We start from the raw sequence: 25,798 nt of genomic DNA, 5'->3' as shown, positions 1-25,798 counted from the left end.
TTCCGACTGAAGGGCAAAGGTTTCCGCAGTGTCAATATCTAGACTGTTGCTCGGTCCCAGCTGGCTCTCGTGCAGAACGCAATTTCCCCGATACTCCTCGACGTCTATTCGGGCCTTGTCCTGCTGCCGATCTCTATTTCAGTCTCCCAAACGCCATGATGCCACGAGAACCGGTTGCTATTCCCGCCCGACGTCGTCCCTCATTCTCCGTCAAGACTCGCCCTCGCAATGCCACACTGTCAACAGCACACCCGTTCGCACTGGAACATGATGTTTGGAATGGGTCACTCTGCGTCGATGAAGACCACAATGACGATGAAGACGTCGTGGAAGAGACAAATCATTTCCCTGAACCTGTTACCAAGCGCCGTGCTGCAAAGAGCTTCTCCAGTTTGCGGCACTCTATCGATGGGTTGCGTGCTTTGGGCCGTCGCTTTTCTGTAACCATCCGCCACAAGTCATCCAGACATGCGTCTCATCACCACGCTCACGAATATGTCGGTGCTGCGGTCCATGAGCCTCAAGATGCCAGTGGGTGTGGAGAAGCCGGATCAGGGCAATCCTGGTGCAAGGACTACAACCCCAACCGCCGCCCTTCTCTTACTTACGAAACTGCGTTGCAGACGTTCTACGCACCTGTTGCATCAGTTCCGGCCCCTATCCCTGGTCGTGGACTTGAGCCTCCGATTCTTCCAGACAGTATTTACGCCGGGGCCGCCGCTCGGGCTGCTGCAGCTGCACAAAATGAATTGGTGCGAGCGGAAAGAGAACATATCAAAGCATTCGATATGAAAGTCACTCGGGATTCGGAGAGCGGCATTGACATTGATCTGCGCGATCGCTCCGAATTATCCGAGGTGGATCTGGCTATTGTCCGCATTGACCCCGTGACCTATCTGCCACCTGAGATCATGTCGCTGGCGCTATCGTATCTCGACCCCGAGTCTTTGATGCAGGCTGAACTAGTTTCTCGTGCTTGGAGAGAGCAGGCATCCTCTCGGCACATCTGGAGGCAGGTATTTCGTCGTGCATACGGACATCGCCTTCCCAGCGGTGTCGCATCCAAGAAGAGGCAGTCGGCTGGCTTGGGAAAGCCAATTCCGAATCAGGACTGGAAGAAGATGTTCCTTGTCCGCCGTGCTCTCGATCATCGATGGAAAGAGGGGAAAGCGGCCGCAATCTACCTGCACGGTCATACGGATAGCGTCTACTGTGTTCAATTCGATGAGTATGTTCTGACTTTTTCCGTGTCGTTACCTTAATGTGGTGCTCTGTTCTGACTTGGACTTCACAGAGACAAAATCATCACTGGTTCTCGTGATCGAACCATTCGGGTGTGGGATGCTCATTACCCGTGGCCATGCCGTAAGATCATTGGTCCTCCTACGGGCGAGGTCTCGAGCATCGGCCAGGTCAACAACCCAACTCAGCAGTCGTCGGGCAAACCTCCTTTTCTCACCATTTGTCCTCCTCCTACCCTCTCGGCAGGAATTGTGACTCCCATTGACCAGTCCTCCGACTACCATAGTGCTTCCATTCTTTGTCTTCAATTTGACGAAGAGATCATGGTCACTGGGTCGTCTGACTTCAGTTGCATTGTATGGGACATCAAGAACGACTACAAGCCAATTCGTCGGCTGGAGGGCCATAGAGCTGGCGTGCTGGACGTGTGCTTTGATGATCGGTACATCATATCCTGCTCCAAGGACACAACCATCTGCGTGTGGGATCGGCAGACTGGCGCGCTGGTAAAGAAGCTTCTCGGCCATCGTGGACCCGTGAACGCCGTTCAGCTCCGCGGCGATCTGGTCGTGTCGGCGAGCGGGGACGGAGTAGCCAAACTCTGGAACATTACCTCGGGCCTTTGTGTCAAGGAATTCCCCAGCAAGGACCGTGGACTAGCCTGTGTAGAATTCAGTGATGACGCCCGCACCATTCTCACCGGTGGAAACGACCAATTGATATACCAGTTTGACGCGAACACTGCCGAGATGGTCCGTGAGCTCAAAGGACATGCTGGTCTTGTCCGGTCACTCCATCTGGACAGCATGAACCAGCGAATTGTCAGCGGCAGCTATGACATGAGTGTCAAGGTCTTTGACGCCCAGACCGGCGAGCTCTCCATTGACTTGCCTGGCTGGACCACCAGCTGGATGTTGAGTGTGAAGTCGGACTACCGACGCATCGTGGCCACCAGCCAAGATTCTCGGGCTGTCATTATGGATTTTGGCTATGGCTTGGATGGCATCGAGCTGTTGGAAGAGTGATCTTAACTGACGCCTTCCTTTTACTTACGAACGCTGGATTTTCGTCGGGTTTGGAGTTGTCGGTTGATAAACTGGGTCTTTTTAAAAGAACATGGCTTTTTTTCCCTTAGAAGCGATAGATTTGTTTTGATTTGAACTTGTTAGACTCGGAGCCTGTTTTGGTTTTTTTTTTTGCTCTTTTGATTTCATACGAAAAGACACCATAGACTAGACACTGGCTGTTACTGGTGCAATTGAGTTGGCCTTAGAGTCAGAGCACTCCTGATTATACCCTGGTCCCTACAATCCCCTATATAGCATACTTGGACTAATTTACTCCTTTTTACCGCTGTATATCCGACTTTTATTCATCATCGCCTGATAGCTAAGTGATCTTGAAGCAGAGGGAGAGGGTGAATATGATTGGCCAAGGGGGCTCCTTAGCGCCAGGCAGAGCCGTGGGTTTCGAGGACAGAAGCAAAACAATCCTGTGTCTACGGCTCCTCGTTCTCTTCTCCCCATAAACAAATTCAACGTCAATCAAAACAAAGGCCATCTGTAGCTGAATTTCCTCTCTTTTCGATATCGTCGAGTTACAGTCCCTCCCCGACGCCCTTTATAACGGTTGTGCATCTTCGCAGTGACAAAATTACCCCACCATGGGAGAATCCAGGTGCGTCAGGCCAACTGATCGTTCCCCAAGGGGCTTTGTTTTGATGTCGAGCATCTCACTAATTCAAGCATTTCTCGTATACAGACAGGAATTGCTGGCATGGATTAATAACCTGCTGCAGCTGAATCTGACCAAGATTGAACAGTGCGGAACGGGGTACGATTGACGCTCCTTTTTATGCCCTTGAAATCGTCGACCATTCCACGCCGAACCTATATGGATAACACGGACTTGGACACATGAAAAGCATGGTTTCAAAGTGCTGATTCGGGTTTACAGGGCTGCTCTGTGTCAGATTTTTGATTCGATATTCAGTGAGTGAACAGCTAGCAGGCTTCAAGGAGCCACTTGGTTTTAACAGCTGCGTTTGGCTGGCTAACCTGTGCTTTCTCGTGCAGTGGATGTTCCCATGGCGCGTGTGAAGTTCAATGTCAACACCGAGTACGCCTATCTCCAGAATTTCAAGATCCTTCAGAGTATGACGCCGCATGGACCGTGTATTCCATGGTTGAGACCCCATTCTGACCCCTACACTCTATTCAGATACATTCACCCGCCACCAGATCGAGAAACCGATCCCGGTCCAGCAACTCTCAAAATGCCGCATGCAGGATAACCTCGAATTCCTCCAGTGGACCAAGAGATACTGGGACCAGCACTACCCCGGGGGCGACTACGATGCCGTCGGCCGCCGGAAGGGCTCTGGCGCTCCTGCCCCTTCTGCTGCTGGTACTCGCTCTGGCGCATCGTCCTCGGCGGGGGCTACCCGGAGAGGAGCTACTCCCACAACAGGCGCTGTTCGCCCTCGGGTTTCCGCGGCCGCCGGAGGAGCCAGCACTGCTGCTCTGCAGCAGGAGATTGCGACTCAGAAGGAGGCTATTGCTGGCCTGGAGAAGGAGCGCGATTTCTACTTTGCCAAGCTCCGGGATATTGAGCTGCTGCTGCAGAATGCCATCGAGGCTGACCCGGAGCTGGAGAAGGAAGAAGACTCTCTGGTGAAGCATATTCAGGGCATCCTGTACTCGACGGAGGTACGTGTTTGCGACGCTTTGTCTATCTTCTTTGCTTCAGGTGCTAATGCTTCGCACAGGAAGGGTTTGAGATCCCAGCGGAAGCGGAGGTCGCCGATGAGCTGGAGACATTCTAGGTTCATGGCAATGGACGTCTTTTCGTTAATAATACCCCTTTATCACTAGCGTTGAAACAGTGATCCTTTACATCCCCACCGACTTGAATCAGTCCCTTTTCCCTCCGTCTTTGGTTTGGATTAGTGGCATGTGGAGTGCGAGAATCCCCTCATCCGTGCTTGGGCGTGTGGTGAGCGGACAAATACGAATTGCAAAGCATAGAGTGAAAGTCAGCCTGTGTATAGCGTGAGATCGAGATTTGTGCTCTACTTGTACTTTGCTTTCATCTATGACGGGGAAGACCCAGCCGGCTGTGCAGTTTCCATATGTCGAAACTTTCCCGGCTTGCAGGCGGTACTCCGTACAGTAAGGTCAATCAGGTGATTGTGCACGACCTTCCATGAATGTTCCTCAGTACTAGGTATCAGCCACTTTCGCGGACGGGTTCCATTCCTTCGATGGCATTCTCGAAGGAGGGTGGGCCTGATCCTTATTTCCTGGATAATGACACCATCACACGGGAAGGGAGTAGGAGACTGCCTCTGGAGTGATATTTATATCTGAACGGGCCGAGTTCATATAAATAGCAGTGGGTCGGAGGAAGACGTAGACGGCAAATTTAAAGTCGTACGTCAGCCCTTCCAGGCGTGATCATTATCTGTCCAGTGGTTGATAGACTGTTATCGCCTCGACAGCGGGATGGAAAAGACTACGAGTCAGGAACGGACGGAAAATACACGGTGATACAATGTTACCTCGAGAAAATGGCTCTGGGACTGGGATGAGATGTGACTCGACTTCGTGCTTTGTGCTTCAGTCGGAAAAGGTAGGACTGTAGTCTGCAAGAGTTGTACCTTGCAGGCTTAGGCTAGTGGTTACACGCGGCGATAGAGGGAGTCCCCTTGCCTCCAGTCACAGTCTGAGCCTCAGGGGTGCATTACTAGCACTTACTGTATTGGCTGAGGGGCTGTCGTACGGGGTATTATTAGTGTAGACTGCTTACTGTTGACATTTGAGTATCTGAACTCCAGGATAGGCATGTTTTATTTAACTGATATGGATTGCGCAGATGATGGTCTTGTAGCCAAATGATCCAACTGGCAATACGATCCTGTCTTCTGCGGTACTGTTGTGTTTATTTACACAGACCGAGATCTAATTAAACATTCTTCTGGCTAGTCTGCAAGCTAGACCACAACAGGGTTAGTGCATAAGCGAGTGACGCTTTTCGGCCCACAGTTTTGTGGGGCGTGTCTCTTTTTTTAATTATCCTTGTTCGGGCCAGAACATCTGGGTATCATCTGAAGGCTGCAGCAATAGGATGGCGATCTGTTATGTCTCGGACAATATGCTACTACTACAGAGTATGTCTGAACTGTTATGCGATCACCTTGCAGAGGACAACTACAACTAATATCGTCAAGTGTCATCGAGTGGTGGACAGCAGAAGATTCTCGTGCGGTCTAGCTGACTACGGAGGAGATGTACCTTAATTAATTTTGAAATTGGCCCAATGAGGCCATGGAGACTAGCAGCCGGCTCGGAGGGTCTAAGAGAAAACAGTCTAAGACCCGGGAAGACGCTGTGACTCGTGAGCCTGTCTGTATCTAGTCTATTATTTCCTGCTCCTGTGAGCCTGGCCTGATCGATCACCACCAACAAACAACCTGGTCGGCTCGGCTAACTTCCCAGCTAGCTAGTGTAAATATTCAAAACGAGACTACTCGACTACTGACTAGTCTTGTCCGTCTGTTTTACGATCGCTTCTTCACTTCTTCGCTTCTTCTCATTTCCTCCTTCCCCTCTCTTCCGTTTCCTTTGCGCCTACGCCTCCTCCCCCTCCCTCACCACCACCGTTCCCCCCTATGATCGGATGCCGAGTGAGTAACCTCGATTTTCGACCTGGCTGCGCTCACTGCTAGATTTGGCGCTGGTATAACCGGACCAGTGAGCGGAAATCCCAGTTCACGGTTAACCCTTGGGGACGTGTGCCGAGAACGAAAAAGAGCGGATAACGATCCTTGGGTCCGGAACCTGGGTACCTTTCAAAGCGTGGATCCGGCGACCATCAACCGTTGGGAGAGTCTGCAAAGAAATCCAGCAGCGCAAGCTTGAGTCGAAGCTCATCGTGGTGAATCCTGCGAAGATCTCCTCTGCGACAGGCATGGATTAAGATCCTCGGAGGAACGAATAGCAATTGTGATCGCTCCGTTATATCTTTTCGCTTCATATTCTCTCCTTAAAGGTATGTGCTTCGCTGCCTAGCTTCGTTCTCATTGATCGATTCACCKGCAGAAAGAAATAAACGACTCAAAGAGCTAACGCTGTCTGGCCAACTTTCTAGACTTTTATGACCCTGAGTCTTCCATTTCTGTCTACAATTAGTCGGCTGCACGGTGACAGCTGACGTCCACTCCTTGGTTCCCCTACGGCATACGGTTCCTCCTGTTTCAAACTCGTTACAGACCGACTCGTCGCTCCTTTCGCTTGACAAAACGTCTTAGACCCGTCGCACACTCCTTTACAGCGCATGGTCTATTGCTCAACACTCTTTCAATTCAGTTCAGTTCAATTCAATCAGTACCCTGCATCAATCGATCTTACTTTCCCTCTTTTGCAGATCCTCTGAGGCGCTGTGCAGGCAGACACACGTGCGTTATCGACGACTGAACGATTGTCAATCATTTCACCTCAACTTGAAGCGTTGCAGTTTATTCGATTCAAAGGCTTGCATGTGCTCGTTGGGGATTAAGGAACACTGAGGAGGACAATCTGCCAGAATGGCACACAACGGCATTGCTCGGAGTCAGCGGCTTACAAGGCTGTTGAAACAGAAGCATCGAACACGTCACGAGGGAGTCGAACCAGCCAGTCAACCAGGGGAAGGGTCGGCAGGGTCGTTGATCTCCAGCTTGAAAAAGGCGCACGTCTTGGACCATAGTAAGCGCCACGAGTCGTCAGAGGAGGTATCGCACAAGGACTCGGACGATTCGCTAGGAAAGCGTCAGGATCCAGGATCTCAGACGGCGGCGCCGGCCACCACGGTAACCAGTGTTGTCGATGCATCTCCCGACACCGCTGCGGCTCTTCCGACATCCATATCCGATCCTGCCTCCAGTCAACCAACCGTCACTGTTCCTGTCGAGACACCCCCTACTGCTGTGCCGTCGACCAATTCGTTAAATGAGATTCCTACCCCGTCCCCTGGCCCGCCTTCTTTCACAGCGGCCACTTCAACTACCATAAGTGCTAATGATTTGACGATCATACCCACCGCCTATGTCTCTTTGTCATTAGACTTGTCGGTTTCAATATCCGTCTCGGTTCCAACGTCTATCGCTATCATTAACTCTGCGAGTAGCACCCGGTCGTCGGCTTTAATACCTAGTGCTCGATCCTCGAGTGCTGTATCAAGCTCGACCCCAGTAGCATCGCCAAAGCCCACTTCGACGAGTACGATTTCTAGTTCGACCAACACCAACGGTACCAGTTCGTACGGGTCATACGACAGCACTTCCAGCGACTATTCTGGTGATTACTCGACCACGTCCGTGCCAGAGGCCACTACCACTGCGGACCTGTATAGTACGGGAACGTATTTTGGAGGCGGAGATTCAGGCGCAACTGCTACGGGCCAGGCTCCCTCAGCAACCACGTCTTCCTCCTCTGGTGGTGGCTTGGACCCAGTCACTACCAAACGCATTGTGGGCGGAGTTGTTGGAGGTCTCGCGGGTGCATTCTTCCTGCTCGGCCTGCTTCTCTTCCTGCTGCGGCGGCGCAAGACGTCCTTGTTTCGACCGAATCGGGGACTCCCAGCGAGTGATGGAACTGGCGGCACGGCCGGAGAAGGAGGATCTGTTTCACGCACCGAGATGGCGTCACGGCGCTCCAGTCGTGACCCCCTCTTCACTGCGTCGTACTTCGCTCCGGCTTTTACGAAGCGATGGAGGCAGTCGAATCAGACTGTGCGGTCTCAGGACAGTACCTTCACCTCGACCACCACGAGTGAACGCGGGTTCCAGAAGATCTCGGGCCGCAAGATCCCCTCGGTGCTGCAGTCAGGAGGGGATGGCTATGGTGGCGGGTTCGATCAGGGATCTCCGACCGCGTCGGAGCCCAGCATGAGCCTACCGCCGGGGTCGCCCGTCCAACCCCGATCAGTCATCTCTCAACCTCCTCCCTCGATGCCGTACGGAATGCCACTGGATGTGAGCTACACACGGGAAGCGGATGAACCAGAGTCGGTCGTGGTCTTCCGACCGTCACCCGCCCGGACGCCGGTTGCCAGCTCAACGAACGTCAGCGTGGTAAACGTACCGGCGGCCTCGCGTGTCATTCCTCAACCGAGCGGTACATTATCCCCCACGATGCCACAGCGGCCAGACGGACTTGGCCGTAGTCACCCGAGCTTCGACGGCAGCCGGGGGAGTCGCTTCACAGAGAGCCTTGACGGATTGTGATCGCAGTTGAGTATACTCGAATATGCTCTGCTGCAAACGATGCATAAGACGCATTCTCTTCATAAACCGACCGGGCTTATAGTCCGCAGTCTCCGCTGTCCTTGCCTATCGCCAGCCAACTATCACCAGCGGTTCGCCGCATATCAGCCCGGCGCAACGACTAGCGCAGCTCCCAGGCCACTGCCCATCCGGTAGTGATTCACCGGATTTGAGCGGACAAACCTCCATTCGAAGTCGACCTTAAGACTCTACACTATATTGCACATCAGCGTGCCATGTCTCTCATGTCTGGATAGTATTCTGCTTTTCTTTTATGGATACCCCAATCTATTCTATTTCTATTTCATATCTTCTTTGGCTATACTTATTGAGATGGCCATTCACTCACATCTCATGTACTATTTTTCTTCTTCTTCTTCATTCATCTCTGAATGCTAAGAATCGGGTTTAGTCTCCCGTGTTTGCTGTTGATATTTCTTCACCTTGCGGCGTTAAGGTGTACAGATACAAATAACGTCACTGGGCTGTGGATAATTCTCCAAATAATACAAGATAATCAATAATTGTCTTCAACCTCAGCGCAACAATCCTGTAGCCTACGTGTCTATGTTGTTGTGGTTTGTTGAGAGCTGCAGCCTCTACGTCGCGGCAGCCAACCAGCGATCCATGATTACGAGCGTCGTCTCGAGGTTGCGACGCAATGTTTCATCAACAGCTGCTTAACTTCCTACTGTGTACTGTGCATAGAACTCGTCTCACAGGCTCCAGAGAAATGAATGAAGCCTGTCCTTAGCGCAACCCCTGAATATCTACTATAAATTAGACCCCGCATTCCTCTCCCCCTCCATTGCTTATCGTCTATCAGCATCCGCATCCGCATCCGCATACCAATCATCATGACAGGACCAACGAAAGAACACGACCTCCCCTCCAGACCCCTACGGAGCCATAAACCCCTCCGCTTCCTCGTCATCGGCGCCGGCTCCCGCGGCACCGCCTACGCCCGCGCCGTAACAACCACCACCCCCGCGCGCATCCACGCCGTCGCCGAACCGCACGACTTCAAACGCGCCGATTTCGGCCGCAAGTATATCTGGGGCGAGAAGGGGCGGCCAGCCGACGGCCAGGAGTTTAGCGATTGGAGGGAGTGGTTAGAGTGGGAGACGAGGCGTCGGCAGTCGCAGACACTGCCGGATGAGTCTCAGGGGGTAGACGGCGGAGGGGTCGACGGGGTCTTCATCTGCACGCTCGACGAAACACACGTCGAGATCGTCACGGCCATAGCGCCACTGGGGCTGCATATCCTCTGCGAGAAGCCGCTGGCCCTGTCGCTGGGTGATTGTCTAGCTGTTTACAAGGCCTTGTCACCCAGCGATAGCGGTGCCGCCTCGGGCAAGGCCTCCGGCGGGGACAAGATCTTCTCCATCGGCCACGTCCTCCGCTACAGCCCGCACAACATCCTCCTGCGCAAGCTCCTCCTCCTCGACCGCGCCATCGGCGACATCGTCTCGCTGGAGCACACCGAGCCGGTGGGCTGGTGGCATTTCTCGCACAGCTACGTCCGCGGGAACTGGCGGCGCGCGACGGCCCAAGGCGACGGCTCCCTGCTTACCAAGTCCTGCCATGACATCGACTTTATCATGTGGCTGCTCTCCTCCCCTCCCCCGGAGTCTGCGACGTCGCAGGACCAGGGCGGGCCGCACCACCCCCGCAGCATCACCTCCAGCGGCACGCTGACGCAATTCCGGCGCGCCCGCAAACCCCCAGCTGCGGGCGCAGCCACAAACTGCGTCTCCTGCCCCGCCGAACGGGAATGCATCTACAGCGCCGTGCGCATCTACCGCGACCTGCACCTTGCCCGCGGCGACACCCGCTGGCCCGTTAAGATCGTCGTGCCGGATATCGAGGACGTGCTGCGCTCGTCTGCAGAGAGCGAGGCCGCAGCGAAAGCCGAGGAGCATCTCCTGGCCCGCCTGCGCGAGGACTACTCCCGCGAGGAGATGAGCGACGAGGAGATCGCGCGCCGACCGTGGTATGGCCGGTGTGTCTACGAGGCGGACAATAACGTCTGCGACGACCAGGTCGTGACCATTACGTGGGATGACGAGGATGAGGACGAGCCGCCCGTCAACGGGGAGCGACAGCAGGCGGAATTGCAACTGCAAGGTAGACGCGCCAAAACGGCCGTCTTCCACCTGATTGCTCCGACGGAGAAACAGTGCGAGCGCCGCGGGAGGGTCTACGGGACGCGCGGCGAGATCGCCTACGACAGCCGGACCATCTCCATCTATGATTTCGCGACTCGCTCGACCTCCACCATCGAGGTGCCCAAGCAGCCGCCGGAAGAGGAGGAGGCGCACGGCGGAGGAGACTACGGGCTGGCGCGCAGCTTCGTGCGTGCTGTGGATGCTGTCGAGAATGAGGGCTGGGATGTGCAACGCGCGCAAACCCATTTCGTCGGCTGTACCCTGGAAGAAGCGGTTCGCAGCCATGCCGTGGTCTTTGCGGCCGAAGAGGCCAGGCGGGAGGAAAAGGTTGTGCGGTGGAAGGAGTGGTGGGCCAAGAAGCTTGCTGCGGCTGGCATCGCATGAGTTTCTATCCTATGATGTGATGAGTGCTACTAATGACTGCATTAACGACTTGAGCTGGCACTGCCATAACTACTATATTCTATCCATGCTTAATTACTTGCTTAGTTCAAATTAACCGTCGTAAAACCAGCGCGGCTTGCCTTGAAAATAAAAAAATAACTTAAGTCTTGACATCAGGGTCCTCCCGGCCGATGTATTCCTTGAACTTCAACAAAGACATGGCAAGAGCCACGTTGTCCTTAAGGTAGTCCTGAGTGTTCATGCCGAACTTGCTCTTGTCGCTCTCGTATTTCTCAATGTAAAGACGAATGGTGGCACCGCTGCTGCCCGTGCCTGAGAGACGGACCACAAGGCGGCTGCCGTCGTCGAACTTGACATACAGACCTTGGTTCTTGGTCACGCTGCCATCCAGATCGGTGTAGGCAAAGTTGCCCGTGTCGGCCACCTTGCGGCCGGACACAGTGCTGCCCACGAAAGAGTCCTTATTGTTGACCTTCTCGGACAGGTTGGCGATGAGCTTGTTAGCAGCGTCGCTGTCGACATTCTCATAGTCGTAGCGAGTGAAGAAGGTGCGGCCGTACGTCTGCCAGAACTCGTTCTGGATCGAGGCAATGCTGGGGGTCTCGTTGGGCTTCTGCTTGGCGACACCGGCAATGATGTTCAACCAGGCGACAATGGCCCAGACACCGTCCTTCTCACGGATGTGGTTGCTGCCAGTTCCAAAACTCTCCTCACCGCAGATGGAGATCTTCTTGTTATCGAACAGGTTGCAGAAGAACTTCCAGCCCGTAGGGACCTCGTAACTCTGCAAACCCTGGGCCTTGGCAACCAGATCCACGGCGCCGGAGGTGGGCATGGACCGCGCCAGACCATAAACACCCTGTTTCTGGAACCAGGGGATGAGCTTGGCGTGGTGTGCGATGATGGCCAAGCTGTCACCGGGGGAGACGAACGTGTTAGCACCGTAGATCATGTTGCGGTCACCATCGCCATCGCTGGCAGCACCGAAGTGGACGCCCTTCTTATCCACGGCCTCGACCAGCTCATGGGCGTAGACCAGGTTGGGGTCAGGGTGGCCACCGTTGAAGTCGGGGCTGGGGACGCAGTTCATGGTACTATCCTGGGGCAGACCGAGCTCCTTGACGAAGATGTCCACACCATAGGGACCAGTCACACCGTGCATACCATCAAACAGCACCTTGAAATCCTTGTGGGTGCTGAGGAACTCCTTGATCAGATCAAAGTCAAAGATCTCCTTCATCATCTTGAGGTAATCGGAGGTGGAGTGAACGATCTCAACCTCCAGGGGACCATAGGTCTTGGTGCCAATGGTGGAGGTGTCGACATCGGGAATTTCGGCGATCTTGTAGGAGGTGAGGGACTTGGAGGTTTCGAAGATCTTGTTGGTGACGGACTCGGGGGCGGGGGCACCATTGCCCAGGTTGTACTTGATACCGAAATCGGCATTGGGTCCTTGGGAAATTAGCGCTCGAATTTGACAGAAGAAAAGCTTAACGTACCACCAGGGTTGTGACTGGCAGTCAGCAGGATACCACCGGTAGCCTTTCTCACACGGATCAGGTTGCTGGCGGCAGGGGTACTGAGGATGCCATTCTGGCCGATCAGGAGCTTCTTGACGCCATAGGCAGCACTGATTTTGGCAATCTTCTGGATAACCTCAGGGTTGTAGTAGCGACCATCACCACCGATGACAAGGAAAGCTCCCTCAGCACCCTCAGGGATGGAGAGCAGGATGCTGGTGACGAAAGCTTCGGAGTAGTGGGGCTGCTGGAAGACCTTGACCTTTTTGCGAAGACCAGAGCTACAGTGAGGGATAATCAGCTAATTTGCTCACAATATGAAGGCAATGGTTATCACAAGGTTAATCAAGAAGAAAGTACTCACGTTCCTGGCTTCTGGTCGGCAAAAGGCTGGATGGAGACTGTCTGGACCGACATGACGTTGGTTTGTTTGGGTGACAACGTGGGGTAGAGGGGAGCAGTCAAGGAGCCTCGACAGTACAGAACAAGTCTGCAGAAAAGTAAGGGATATGGAGTGATTCAGTAGATCAGAAGTAACAGAGCAGAGCAGAGAAGAGAAGAGAAGAAAGGAAAAGACTTCACCGACTTTCAAGGAAGAAGAAGAAGAAACAAGAAGCAGAAGCGCAGAGAAAACAGGAGTCTAGTCTCAGTCGAAGCGGAGGGCAGGTGGGCCGATCACCACTGGTTGAGAGAGGGGCAACACAAGCGTCATTATTATGACTTTAGGAGTCCGCGACAAGAAATAGTCTGGGCATTGCCATACCAATGAGAGACATTGATGGATCCATGCAGGTAGGTAGTATTCGAATAGTAACTAGGCATGTTCAAGTGGCTTGCTATCATACAGCATAGCTACCTGCATTGTGCTGCCAACACATCACAGCGATCAGTCCTCCCAAGCATGGACCTTCTTCATGAATATAACAGCTCTTATGAGCGCTAATTCCATTCCTCTGCTACAAAGTTTGGTCATAATCCCCTTGGCTCACCGAGCCAGATACATACTTGGTACATTGCTCCAAAGGTAGTAGCTAGGAGAGCTCTCGTCCGGCCAGCGGGTCATAGCACAGTACCATTAATAGTTAATAGTAGTAAACCAAATCTAATAATAGACTACTCCCTGAACAACCTCTCCTTATAGAACCTCATCTCCTCAATACTCTCCAAGATATCCTCCCTCGCCAGATGCACCTCCTTCTTGGGGGGCACCTCCCTTAACAATGTCTCACCACCCCACCGCCTAGCCGCCTCCTTGAACGCACTCACATCCAGAATCCGATAATGCAGCCAGTCCAGCACAGACTTGTACGGTTCCTTCGCGAGGAACATTTTGTCGGCGTGCACGCTGTTCCCCGCCAGCAGCGCCGTGCGCGGACGCGGCACGTATCGCTGGATGTACGCGAGCAAGGACGCGGCGGCGGCGGCGGGGTTGGTCGTAGATGCGAGCACCGCGGCGGTGAGCCCCGTGCGACCGTGGGTGTCGATGCACCACGGCGACATGGACTCGAGGACAGAGCGGTCGTGGTGGATGATGGTTTCGAAGCCTTCCGGGTCGAGGAGGTTGAGGTTGGCGTCGGTTACGTAGCAGCAGATCTGGAGGATAGTGTCTGTTTCGGGGTTGAGGCCGGTCATCTATGATGTCAGTCAGCACTCTGTCGGAGTCAGATTTAAGAGATGCTGTTCAGACGTCTGACCTCGCAGTCTATCCAGACCAGAGGGTCTGTAGAGCGTTCGAGCGGCATCCTGTAATTGCTAATGGTACTCAGGAACCGTCTGCTTCGAATTGAGAACTGATGATTTGGATTCAAGAAAAGATTGCTCGACTGCGAGACGCGGAGTGGAAGAAGTTTCCACATTGAAGCTGGAGCTCGACACCACATTATTTCATATGGATACAACAGATACAAACTGAAACTCTGTCTCAAAGTCCGTTGGTATATTGTCCTGCGAGTTCATATCTATAGTACTTTCCCATCACCAGTCAAGTCAATTCACACCCGATAATTCTTTGTCAATAAATGTCTGGGGAAGAAAAAGCCACCCCGGAATGACGATGTGGTATCCTCCGTCCAATCTGCTCCCGTCATGTCGGCTCAAGCAAAAAGGTCACCTAAATAAATTCCCAGCTTCGACTGAGCAAAAAATACCTCCACTAGATAAGAAAATAGTGCAAGAATAGATCCAAATAGTGCAAGCCATGCGCTCAATTTACGCCAGTCCGTCACGGTCATGAAAAGATGCCAGTGTTGCTGACCACAAATGTGTCCCTAAGCTGTAGATTCCAAGCATCGAATCCCAATCACCCTACAACTCTTCATCCTCCTCTGGTTGCTGGAGTGCTGGCTGTTGAAGCGCTGGTCCCTGTGGCTTCAGGCTTCCCCCAAACGTATTCGCAGTCGTACCAGTCTGCGTTTGCTCTCCAGCGCTTCCCAGAGCTCCGCTGATCTCCTGGGAAAGCCCCGACTCCATCCGGCGACGCAGAGAACTTTCATCCGCTTCTGATACACTGGCTCGTTGCTTCTTCAGGGGACTACCCACAAACGCTCCATTGAGTGCATTCACAGCAGGCTTTGCGGCTTCCGACCCTGCATTGCTGCTTGCGGGCGCATTAGGAGGCGTCGTCGATATGCTCGAAGTGGTTGGCGTCTCTCCCGAATTCACAGGGCTCCCAGCATCGGCCCTGCTACTAGCGCCGGCCAGGCTGGCAGAAGAGTGTTGACGTTTAAGCTGCACCTATTAGCATAAAGTATTCTCGATTAGGCCCGCGCAACTTACTTTGATTTTACGGACACCCTCCGCAAGTTCTCCTTGACGCTTTATATCTTCCGCGGTTAAATCATGATTGTCGTCTTTGGCTTCCTCATCGTCTGCTTTGCCGAGGATGGAATCATCGTCATCATCTTCGCTTTCCATGTCGTCGTCTTCCACGCTCTTGTTCTTCTTCTTCTTCTTCTTATCCTTGTTCTCGGATTTGTCCCGGAAATTGAGGAATCCAACTGTACCGCCCGGTTTGAGCGGACCGAGACTGGAGAAGTCGGTTTGCAACGATCGTCGCTTCACGGAAGCAGGAGTCTCTTGAGACTTGGGATCTTTCAGAATTCCCATTTTCTGTAGTTGTCCTGATAAACAGTTAGCCAAACTTTCCTAATAATCAAAGCGACGTCGAAACATACTCTCTCCTCGGTACATGAAAGTAAAGATCGCATACGGCTTGTCAGAAGGATCAATGCCTGTAACCGTCTGCGTGCTGATTGTTTTGGGATCCAACGTCTTGGGCTTTGCAAAGCTTGTCGTGTGATCAATGTCCGCGTCGTTGCCCTGCCCGCTTTGATTTTCCTCATCGTCGTCATGAGCATCAAATTGCGGCGAGTACTCTCCTCGTTTGATCTCCCCGGAGGCCAGAACCCGGAACAACGCAACTTTGATCTGTCCAGCAGACTCGGGGATCGGATCGTCGTCGGAATCGGAACAGGACATATCATCGTCGGAGACGTTCTCCAGAGGCGACTTCTCATCATTGCCATACCGCATGATCCCCTTGCCCCCCTTTGCCGACTTGGAATCCGTCTCCATGTCACCGGTTCCCTCGGTGGACTCGCGCTTTAGCCGGCGTCTCTCCATCTTCTGCCGTCTTCGCTCAATCCGGGCAGCGACATCCTTGCCTTCCAGATCCAGCCCGTTCAACCATCTCTCCAATCCGACCTCACGAAACAAAAACTCTCGCTCTGCAAGCCCACCTCCTTCGGACTCGGGCACGCTCACCCATCGCGAGTTGACCCAAGTCTCCTCCCCTCTCCGGAGCAATGTAGCGACCTCTTCTTTCTGCCGGCCATCGAAGTAAATATAAGCTGCGACCGTCTCATTCGGCGAGTTGGTCAAGGGTTGGTATGGCGCAACGGCACTGGTGTATTGCCCGCGTTCGCTTGTCTGCCCGGGAAGGCCCCCCACCACCTTAGGCTTCGGTGAGGGGTTGTCTGGCGTCGGTTTCGGCGTCGAGTACGGGACGTCCTGGCCGGGATTCAGGAGCGTGATGGAAATCGCAAAGGTCGACTGTTCGGGTTTCCCGCTGGCGGAGTCTGGTAACTTGGGCGGCGGTACGGGGATGTAGCAAGCGATACGTGATGCCCGAGACTGGCGTTGAATGGAGTACTCGGGAATGGGGCCGTCCGGAGTGTGTATACTCACGGCCAGACCCTTGAAACATGGCATGACGGGAGGGAGGAGGGGGGATGAGGGCAGAAGAACGGAACCTCGTTACAGAGACCCAAGAACCAAAACCAAGCCGAGAGAGATCGGAATCTCAATGAGAATGAGTAGAGGGGAGAAAGTCAAAAACCAATAAGAAAAAAGAGATGGTTGGGAAGATCGTGCGTCTGTGAGCGATAGCTTGGATGTGGGCTGTGGAGGCGGTCAAGACGTTTAGTTGGGCTCACAAACACCGATCGCCCCGGAATGATCGAATCCTTATAAAGAAACAATGACTGCGACTCGATCGGAATCTCCAGCTGACGGGAATAGCTCGTCTAGTCAGTCGAGGTGAATGCTTGATCAAACATCAACAGGTACCGACCCCCTGGGACTCAGCTAGGTCGCTGATGATCTACCCTGCTGCTGTCAGGGCTTGGTCCGTGTGCGGAGAATGGCAGGAAGGGGCAGTGGAATGGGGTCCAAACATACCAAACACAAGTTCCTAGGAAGTATCGGTACGTATCAGGCGGTAGACGAGATACCGTCCAAATGATCACTGTATCAGCCACAGGAACATGTGATAATTTGAGGAAAAAGTGACTTCAACAGGTGATGAACAGTGAACGAGGTTGGTGATGGAGGGTCCGCAGTGGAGGCACCCGATGACGATGGTCCGTTTGCTTTCCGTGGAACAGGTTCAAGTACCTGTCTATACCCACGAGAACCTCCAACAGGCAACAGGACTGCAGCAAAAACAACGGAACTGCAATAAGAATATGATACTACCTTCAGGTGACAGCACTCTCGAATACCGGACTCGACTATGACTTATTACATGGCCATGCTGTCATTACTCGGAACTGTTGAGGGGGTCATCAGTCATCAACGTCTTCTGGTTTGCTGCTGCGGGAGGTGAACCAGTTATTCCAAGGAATGACTACATGTCCCTTCCTATAAATGTGACCGATGATCAATATCCACCAGCTTGAAAATCATATATACAACATGCGATTGGAACAGGCCAGCCATAGCATTTCAAGCGCTAGCGTTGCATGACCAGCATATCATACCAAACTTCTGCTGTAAAGAAAGCAATTTTGCAAGAGCTACCGTCGAAACACGACTGCATCACGTATGGCAGTCCATCCTTTTGCCGATACACGGTAGAGCTGCTTGGACTGCGGAGGGCTCCTCCCAACACTGAGAACCACCAGTTCTCGACCATCAAAACGAAACAAGAATCCCTAGATCAAAGTCAGTAGTCAGCTCCAAACTACGAGTACTTGGATGACGCACTCTCCCGTGCTGACTCTGGGGTTGAATTGGAAACCACATCTCCGGATTCTCTAGCTCGGTCAACACCACCAGCTGAGGAAGACGAAGGTGCTCCAGATGAGCGAAGCCAGCTAGTTCGGCGTGTATCAGTTCATGGAACTTTTGTTCCAGATCTAGTAGAACCCTCGGAGGAACGAAATGACGGATAACTGGAGTTAGAATGTCGCAAAGATCTGAGTATCCGACTTCACGGGCAATCTCGACGGCCGTCAGATCCTGGTAGCGGAACTCGCTTTTGGATTTGTTAGTCGGCAGGGTTCCTAGCATCATTGTCAACGGATTCAGCGTAGTTTATATAGAAAAAAGATCATACTGAAAGCCCCGAATCGAATGAGTTTCTCTACCACCTTCTTCGGCGCATTCATATACGCCGCCTGGTGCAAAGGAGTCCATAGGCTCTGTCGGTGGGCATCGTCCTCTGATCCTGTCCAGAATTAAGCAGCCATCACTCAACGCACTCCGCAGAGTTGCATACTTAGACGAAAAGAATTGCACCATGACTCGCCAAAGCGGCGTCTCCCTGTGTCCAGTGAAGACAACAACCGATCCCAGTGGGCCCGGTATGCTGCGTCGGACAACCGCGCTCTCTCTCTGACATAGGCCGGGTCCAAGCCTGTCTTGACGACGTTTCCAAGCCACAGCGCTGGTTTCGCGGGATTGGAAGAAGGTTGGCTTGATATCACATTGGGGGATATTTGCTTTCCATCGTTGTGCGATTTCTTATGTGAGCTATGTCCCTTTTTTTCCTGCTCGGAAGAATGTTCCAAGCACAACTCATGGCTGTCTTGACTCAAATGAGTCGTGCCAAAAGCTTCAGTGATTTGTGCCGATTCTTCAGCACGGCTCTTCATCGTAGTGATCTCATTCTCAGTTACCACACTGGACTGACTGTCGCGCCCACGTCAGCTTCGGATACATTGGACCTTTTCTTAAGGACTCATACGCTGCAATGAAAGTTAGGACTAGGTTGAGGTCCTTCTCGCGAGCCTCAAGCTTCCCGACCAACGCGGTGACATCGGTCTTGTGGAAAACCCAGCTGAACTTCATCCAGATTTCGGAATGCTTTGAGGCATCCGCTATCTTGTGGACAAATCCTAGGATCTCGTCGGCTGTTTGGCGGTACGCACTATCATTGAAAGATATTGATAGGGATCGTTCGACTGGGTTGGATAACCGGCTTGTGAGAGACCTAAATAGTTCGACATATAGGCGGACCCTTTCGCAGCGACTCAGCAGCTCGACGAGGGCTTCTTTGGCGCCATTCATCGTCTCAATAATGCCCTTAACGGTGTTCACGATTGTCAGGAAGATGCCTGCCACCTCTGCTGCCGTCTGAGTAGCCGTTATGGGATCCATCCTGAAATAACACGTAACGGAATTGTTTTATGATAAGTTTGTCAAGGACAGTGAGTATTTATGTTGGATTCTTGGGGAGGTCAGCTCGTGCGCTTCCAGAGGTGGGGAGAAGCGTTAGCCTAGTTGAGTGGACTAAGCTGAGATGCCGACCTCACTGTCTGACACATAAACCAACGTGGTGTCGATCGAGTCTACCATTTTGTGGTTTAAGGCGAAAGATCGTCTTGTTTTATCAGCCCATCTTTACAAAGGATGAGGCGATACTACCAGTATATAGTGCTAGTCATCGCTTCAGCGAGCTGCCTATGCAATATTGCAGAAATATAATATCCTTGCTTTTCCACATCCACAATCATGATCTGCCAGTGAGGTCGATATTTCTTGTGCCAGATTCATTGTTGCGTAGTTAGAGGTATTCCAACAATGATGGTATGCAATATTCATAGCCCTCGCCGTCGCGCCTCTTCCATGGCTACGTTGGCCAGGTCGGGAAAGTCCCGATTCAAATTACTAAAGAGCGTTTCGGCCTTTCGCCTCCTGATCTGCTCAATCTGGGATTCAAATGCAGTGATCTTTTCAAGCACTTTAGCGTGCGACTCCACCAAAGAGAGATCGAGAAGATCATCCGCATATCGACGAAGAGCGTCCAGTCTCTTCTCCAGAATAAGAATACTCTCCTCACTTGTAGATGAGAAAGAAGAGTTGTTTTCTCCTGAAGAGTGATCGCGCCGGTTTGATATCTCAGGAAGTGCAGCAGGTTGGTACCGTGAGACATGATTGCGAGAGCTTCCTTCAGCCGCCGCACTCTCATCCCGGCTCTCAACCAGGTCACAAATTCGAAGCTGTCCTTTGGGCCAAGAATTCCCATAAGAACGCACTTTGGCGAGATGTATATTTGGTTGAGCAGTGTCTCTGCTCCATAAGTCGTCCGATTCTGATCTCACGATGCCAGGCGGTTGAGTGTCCTCCGTAGAAGAAAACCTGCTGCGGTCCAGTATTCGTTGCTCGAAGCCTTCGCTGTTGTTTGGTCTAGGCCGTTTTCGCCCTTGCAGAGAAATGGCCGTCTGCGAAGGTGTTATCTGTGGCCCTGCGCTGGCTCTCTTTCCTCTCTTCTGATCGAACACATTGTCTACAAAGCCCATAACACGGCCTCGGGGATCGGCAGGCTTGATGCGGGCTCTGACGGGTTTTTCTTTACTCTGATATGGCTGAGCAAAGTGGCAACATCTGCAGTTGCACCGGTGAGAACACTTGGGGCACACCCACGGGCCCTCTCTTCGGAGCAGAGGAATGAGATCAATATCAAAATGTCTGTAGAGGCCACGAAAGCAGAAGAACGCAGAGCATTGGGAGCATGTGATCCCTTTCCACACTGTATGGTTGTCTCGGCACAGATGGCAAAGGCGTTCCTGGCAAGAGTCAATTGTTAGTTCAAATTTGTTGAAATGGCGTCGTACTTACCATAGACTGTCGTCGAGCATCTGCCGCAGCTCTAGCCAAAAGACCCAGAGATTTCTGCCTATGAATGACTGGTTAGCTTTGTGGGACTTTGTGCTGACAAGCTCTCAGCCGGGATAAGAGGATTAGAATATCGTCGGTACGAGTATTAAAGTCAACAAGAATACTTACTCTGCTATCCTGGGACTTGAAGGGGATAGTAAATCAGTGTTCTTCCGGGTTGCATCGATTAATGCTTGACAATCTTCTCTGGGAATCAACTCTGCCCAGGTATAGTCCGTAATATGTTTGCAACTCCGTCCAGAAACAAAGCAAGGCAAGCATAAGTCGAAATCCCCGCACTGCTCACAATGCAAATGCCGATTCCAGATTGTCAGTCCACAATAATTGCATTCCACCACGGCACCTTGAGTATCCACAAGCTTGACAGGTACAGTTGTCCCCGTATCATCATCGTCGACCAGCCGCTCAAAGATCTCCAAAAGGAGTTTCAGCTCCTTTGCGCTAAGCGTAGTAGGATCTCTAAGTGCATGTAGCGGGATCAATGGGACTCGGCCGGTGTCTGTATGGCATTGTCTTTGATAAGCGGGTTGGATGTAATCAAAGAACGATACCATGGAAGATGTATGCATGACATTCCAAACGACCCTGGTGACCATTGGACCAATGTTCCAAACTTGGTGCGCAGTTGCTGATGGATAGACAATCAGATCGCCAGGTTCTTGGTAGGTAATGTAGATGGGAAAATTGGCTGATTGTAGCTGCGCGATCGAAACATTGGCCCAGTCGGTATGCGATGACCTTCCCAATTCCTCCATGTAAGCGTCATATTTTGTTTGCGATTGTCTGTCAGTACMGAAGCAGATTGACCCTGACCGACGGTCTTTGAACGGTTAGTTTATCCTTCCAAATGTCCCGATAATCGATTCCGAGTCATTTACCTTTGGATTCGATCACGAGATTGAGAGCAACTGTCCCGCTAAGGCATCTGTGAAAGCCGGAACTGTAGTCGTCGTGTCAGCTATGCATTCTATACAGCATTCGAGATGACCACATACAAAGATCCCTGGGTTCCGGCATACGCCATCAAGACCTCTGGTGMAATTTCTCGGGGCAATACTCGGAACAAGTCCAAAGAACCCAAGTGCTGCAAAGATGATGGTAAGATGGCTCTCAAAGCTTTAACCCACTTCTCTGGACACTGAAGATCTTTTGCATATAGACTGAACGCGCTACTAGTCAGAATATTGCGAAGAATCGGGAAGCTGGTTGGTCGACATACAATTCTCGGATATGGCTACTTCGCGTATGGTCCGTCAGACACTGGAAAAGATCCGCAAGCTTCATACGCACATCCCGTCCCGTCTGACAGTTCCTCACAGGTATTGCTACAGGCAGCGAGTCCGGGTAAGCACCTGATATATCAAAGTAGTGGCATTCGATAGTTGACGTACATCCCGAGGAAGACAGGTCTACCAGGCTCTTGCTGCTGAAAATGCCCTTGTCCCAATTGTCGAGCTTGTCAAAGCCATGAATAATAAATGGTTTTTCTTCCTGCAGCCTGTGTTCCAACCAGTCATTGGCTTCTTTGTGACTTAGGTCACAGAGGTCATGAACCGAGAACTCGGAAAAGGGGACAAATGGTTTTCCGGAGCGCAGGAGGTCTTGCACAGAAGGAGGGTCTGGTTGGGTGAAATTCATGTTATACCAATTCTGAGCACTGCATTTCACCCTCTAATTAATTGTAGGACGATAATAGCGTCGTATATGGATATTGAGCTCATACGGAGTAGCGATCCTCATCTTCTATCTCGGAAACCACAATGGACGTCGCAGTGATGCACGTGATGCGGAGCACGGGGAAGATCTAGCCTGATCAGGTAATTAGCTATGGAGACCTAAGATCGTTTATGAGTACAGCTCGGCCACGACCTATATGCGTGTAGAATTTTTCACTGCAAGGTTCAGGCGATGTTTAGCCATCTATAGCACTTTTATCTACTTATAGAGCGTCCCCAATCATGAACAGCCTGCAACAGTAGAGTGTCTTGCCTTGACCCATCCCGATGCCTACAAATGCCTCCACAGTGAGCATAATAGCTGCCAGACAATCAGATATGCAGAGCGCATGTGCCTGTTCAGGTTAATTGGTATATGAACAAACTGCGGTTTGTTGGAGACTCGTGCAGAAAATGAATGAGAAAAGAAATCATTTCAGCTGACTTGCTTTGTACTATGCTTGTCCAGAGGGTCAGTTGTCTGAATGTTCCAAACTCAGGTATGAACAGCGAGTAGATTAATTCCGAATACATGAAAAATTCAGAAACGGTGATAACTGAACCGAGGACTGATTTTCTGGGACATCAGAGTTGGTTCTTGGACACCAGGTAGAGCTCGGACAAACAATACGCACCATTCAATGAACAAATATCCAATCAACGATCCGATTATTAGCACATAAGATCAGAATACTGGCAATCAAACACAGAGCAAAGCCAGGAACATCCTGACAAGCCAGAACTGCAGTCTCCAGTCGCGTAGTGGGTATGGCCCGTTCCGTAATTGTCTCCAGCGTAGTTGAATAGAGCGTATATTCCGCCCCTTGAGCCTTGACCTATTCCTCTCCTTTATCTGACAATAACGGTCTATGGCAGCTGAGAGGTCATTATCCTCACCAGCATCGATATCGTCTACTCGCCCAATTTCTTGACATGCATCATTGTATAGGTAAACATTACATCCTGTCTCTAATAGTTCCCAATTTTGAACCTTACCTCTGACTAGCAGCAGAAGAAGTGACCTTGGGAGCAATATGAGGAAAGATACCCCGAGTGCCCGATATATACTGTACAGACATAGAAGAATTTGAGTAGATAGGGCTGAGGTTCTGGGAGAAAATATGTCTTTACAACAACAATAACTCGAGGGAAAGGGCATAGAAGCGTAAGCACTCTAGCTTCAGTAGACAGTACGTACCTAGTTCGGATCCATGCCTAATCACCACGCATTATCCCGGTTAAATAGTTATGCTGCAGAGAGTTGAATTAATATGGCAGCTATCTTGCATAACTGGTATCATGCATGGTTGTCATTAACCCTTCGGCCCTACAAGCCAGAAGGCAGTGTTTCTTGAGGCTCCAGAGAAAGTGATAGAATGAGGAATGTATTGTCCAAAGATGAACTTGCGTCAGTATCACTGGATATTAGTGAGGGCGCCATGCGATCAAGAAGTATCCCAAGCCAGATGTCTAGTGGTCACAGCTTCATCCAATCACTGCCAAGGTATACATTGTAATCCACGTGCACATAGGATTGAAATTCCGTTGGAGTCGAAGCGCGGATAGCCTGTTTTTAGAAGGAACAACTAAGCTTCGAGGATCGAGACTGGAGAACTTCAGGGACGGATCTTACGATTGAAGAAGGCCATGATCGGCATTGTCGAGTTCKGCAACCTCGGCTGGGAAGCAGACCCTGACAACTACTTCCAAAGAGACTTGTTAGGCATAGATATCGACCATTGAGCTTGCTTGACCTCTTCAGCCGCAGTTCAGTCAAAGGCCCAGAAAATATTACAGCTAAGTAGTACGCAAGGCTTCCAATGCACCATACAATCCGTATCGGCAGGATCAGCAGGCAGCCTTACCCTGGTAAGTATTGCAGGCATCTGACTCAGTACTTTTACCTTCCTTTAGTAGCCTCGAGTTCATCATGTGCGACCTTAGCCACGGTCTGACCCGGCTGTTTAACGTGACTCGGGCGAGATATCGGGATATGTCGTGTTCGGGTTCATCTCAAAGTTTTCGGCTGGAATTGTGTAGCATGAATACTCAATGCTGCCTGGGGAACGGAGTCTCGGTTTCTGTATCACATCCCGGCTGGGGCTTTGCGCATGGCTATTGGGCATTAACCGAAGCTCTGAAAAGCAATTTCGAAGTTGGCCATCTTGGCAACGCATAAAGACAAGAAACATATGGGCTTAGGCATCACTTTCTGGATGAGTTTGTCGTAGCTTTTTCGCCACTGTGGGAAGAGATAAGCCTAGAATTCACTGGTCAGGGTCGTTGAAATCTCTCATCAGCTGCAAACAGCAGAACAAGGAAACTAAACGGAATTCTCCAGATCGTGAAGTATGGGCGAAAATGAAAACAAAAAAAGGAAAATAGGGAAAAAGTTTAATGAGAAATTGGCGATCTTCAGCCACCAGACCAGGCCAGGCAAAAGCAAACGGGGGGAAATTCCCCACATGGCGTTGATGTTGATTCAATTCCATCAGCCATCCAGACCGTATCCATAGTCGGCGGCATTAAGTGCTGTAACCTCATAGCCTGGTACACTCGAGCCTCTTTGATAACTATAATTACTATTTCTTATTCGTAGTGGACTACACTTGATGAGCTCAATAAATTCAACACTCTCGTCAAAAGTTGCAGACTGCATATAAATTTGTCTCGAAAAAAGGGTGAGAACGGGCTCAGATCTCGTTCTTCCAAGGTGGTTTCTTGGCCGCGAATCATGAGATTTTGAATTCAGTGAATTCACATTCAGTGTATGATTGCGACGGTGATGTCCGTTCGAGTAGATAGTTGTCCGCAGGTGGGGTTCATAATAAAATGTCTCTTTAAGCCTATCCACATTCCAGAGGGGGAAGGAAGGTCAGCAAGGGGGCAGATGACCATGTGCTCGTTGGAATGTGCGGGTACGAGATACAGAGACTAAACCCAAAGCATAATCTGCTTTACTCCCCAGATTTTCTCCGGGTTCCTGATCTGGAGTTCGTCTCTTGGTTACACAGTCCCAGACTTCTAGCCGAGTTTTCCTGGTAC

At 51.5% G+C, this 25,798-nt stretch overlaps 9 protein-coding genes across 9 annotated transcripts; 4 read left to right on the top strand and 5 right to left on the bottom strand.

Moving 5' to 3' along the window:
* Positions 1 to 155: 155 nt before the first annotated feature.
* Asppvi_006713 (F-box/WD repeat-containing protein) lies at positions 156 to 2,267 on the top strand (the record flags this gene model as incomplete). The annotated part of the gene is made up of 2 exons (XM_043302611.1): positions 156 to 1,228; positions 1,295 to 2,267. 2 exons carry the CDS (start codon positions 156 to 158, stop codon positions 2,265 to 2,267), a joined length of 2,046 nt encoding a protein of 681 aa, XP_043158546.1.
* Positions 2,268 to 3,328: 1,061 nt separating this feature from the next.
* eb1 (microtubule-binding protein BIM1) lies at positions 3,329 to 4,066 on the top strand (the record flags this gene model as incomplete). Its single annotated transcript, XM_043302610.1, has 3 exons — positions 3,329 to 3,395; positions 3,463 to 3,950; positions 4,010 to 4,066. The coding sequence occupies 3 exons, from the start codon at positions 3,329 to 3,331 to the stop codon at positions 4,064 to 4,066; spliced, it is 612 nt and encodes a 203-aa protein (XP_043158545.1).
* A 2,760-nt stretch (positions 4,067 to 6,826) lies between these two features.
* On the top strand, positions 6,827 to 8,506 carry Asppvi_006711 (uncharacterized protein; the record flags this gene model as incomplete). Its single annotated transcript, XM_043302609.1, has 1 exon — positions 6,827 to 8,506. The coding sequence occupies one exon, from the start codon at positions 6,827 to 6,829 to the stop codon at positions 8,504 to 8,506; it is 1,680 nt and encodes a 559-aa protein (XP_043158544.1).
* An 896-nt stretch (positions 8,507 to 9,402) lies between these two features.
* On the top strand, positions 9,403 to 11,097 carry Asppvi_006710 (Gfo/Idh/MocA family protein; the record flags this gene model as incomplete). The annotated part of the gene is made up of 1 exon (XM_043302608.1): positions 9,403 to 11,097. The coding sequence occupies one exon, from the start codon at positions 9,403 to 9,405 to the stop codon at positions 11,095 to 11,097; it is 1,695 nt and encodes a 564-aa protein (XP_043158543.1).
* Positions 11,098 to 11,257: 160 nt separating this feature from the next.
* On the bottom strand, positions 11,258 to 13,055 carry pgmA (phosphoglucomutase PGM2; the record flags this gene model as incomplete). Its single annotated transcript, XM_043302607.1, has 3 exons — positions 11,258 to 12,570; positions 12,618 to 12,919; positions 13,003 to 13,055. The coding sequence occupies 3 exons, from the start codon at positions 13,053 to 13,055 to the stop codon at positions 11,258 to 11,260; spliced, it is 1,668 nt and encodes a 555-aa protein (XP_043158542.1).
* Positions 13,056 to 13,751: 696 nt separating this feature from the next.
* Asppvi_006708 (oligoribonuclease) lies at positions 13,752 to 14,380 on the bottom strand (the record flags this gene model as incomplete). Its single annotated transcript, XM_043302606.1, has 2 exons — positions 13,752 to 14,270; positions 14,333 to 14,380. The coding sequence occupies 2 exons, from the start codon at positions 14,378 to 14,380 to the stop codon at positions 13,752 to 13,754; spliced, it is 567 nt and encodes a 188-aa protein (XP_043158541.1).
* Positions 14,381 to 14,942: 562 nt separating this feature from the next.
* Positions 14,943 to 16,847, bottom strand: Asppvi_006707 (uncharacterized protein; the record flags this gene model as incomplete). Its single annotated transcript, XM_043302605.1, has 3 exons — positions 14,943 to 15,365; positions 15,414 to 15,757; positions 15,812 to 16,847. 3 exons carry the CDS (start codon positions 16,845 to 16,847, stop codon positions 14,943 to 14,945), a joined length of 1,803 nt encoding a protein of 600 aa, XP_043158540.1.
* A 1,085-nt stretch (positions 16,848 to 17,932) lies between these two features.
* Asppvi_006706 (uncharacterized protein) lies at positions 17,933 to 19,517 on the bottom strand (the record flags this gene model as incomplete). The annotated part of the gene is made up of 5 exons (XM_043302604.1): positions 17,933 to 18,070; positions 18,123 to 18,421; positions 18,475 to 18,585; positions 18,637 to 19,049; positions 19,105 to 19,517. The coding sequence occupies 5 exons, from the start codon at positions 19,515 to 19,517 to the stop codon at positions 17,933 to 17,935; spliced, it is 1,374 nt and encodes a 457-aa protein (XP_043158539.1).
* A 440-nt stretch (positions 19,518 to 19,957) lies between these two features.
* Positions 19,958 to 22,676, bottom strand: Asppvi_006705 (uncharacterized protein; the record flags this gene model as incomplete). Its single annotated transcript, XM_043302603.1, has 6 exons — positions 19,958 to 20,716; positions 20,767 to 20,926; positions 20,979 to 21,036; positions 21,325 to 21,821; positions 22,258 to 22,390; positions 22,430 to 22,676. 6 exons carry the CDS (start codon positions 22,674 to 22,676, stop codon positions 19,958 to 19,960), a joined length of 1,854 nt encoding a protein of 617 aa, XP_043158538.1.
* Positions 22,677 to 25,798: the final 3,122 nt, after the last annotated feature.

This window comes from Aspergillus pseudoviridinutans, assembly GCF_018340605.1.
Source record: "Aspergillus pseudoviridinutans IFM 55266 DNA, scaffold_4, whole genome shotgun sequence".
NCBI classification, from domain to species: domain Eukaryota; kingdom Fungi; phylum Ascomycota; class Eurotiomycetes; order Eurotiales; family Aspergillaceae; genus Aspergillus; species Aspergillus pseudoviridinutans.
Note: the sequence above shows the minus strand (reverse complement) of the source record. Positions and strands in the feature narration are given on the sequence as shown.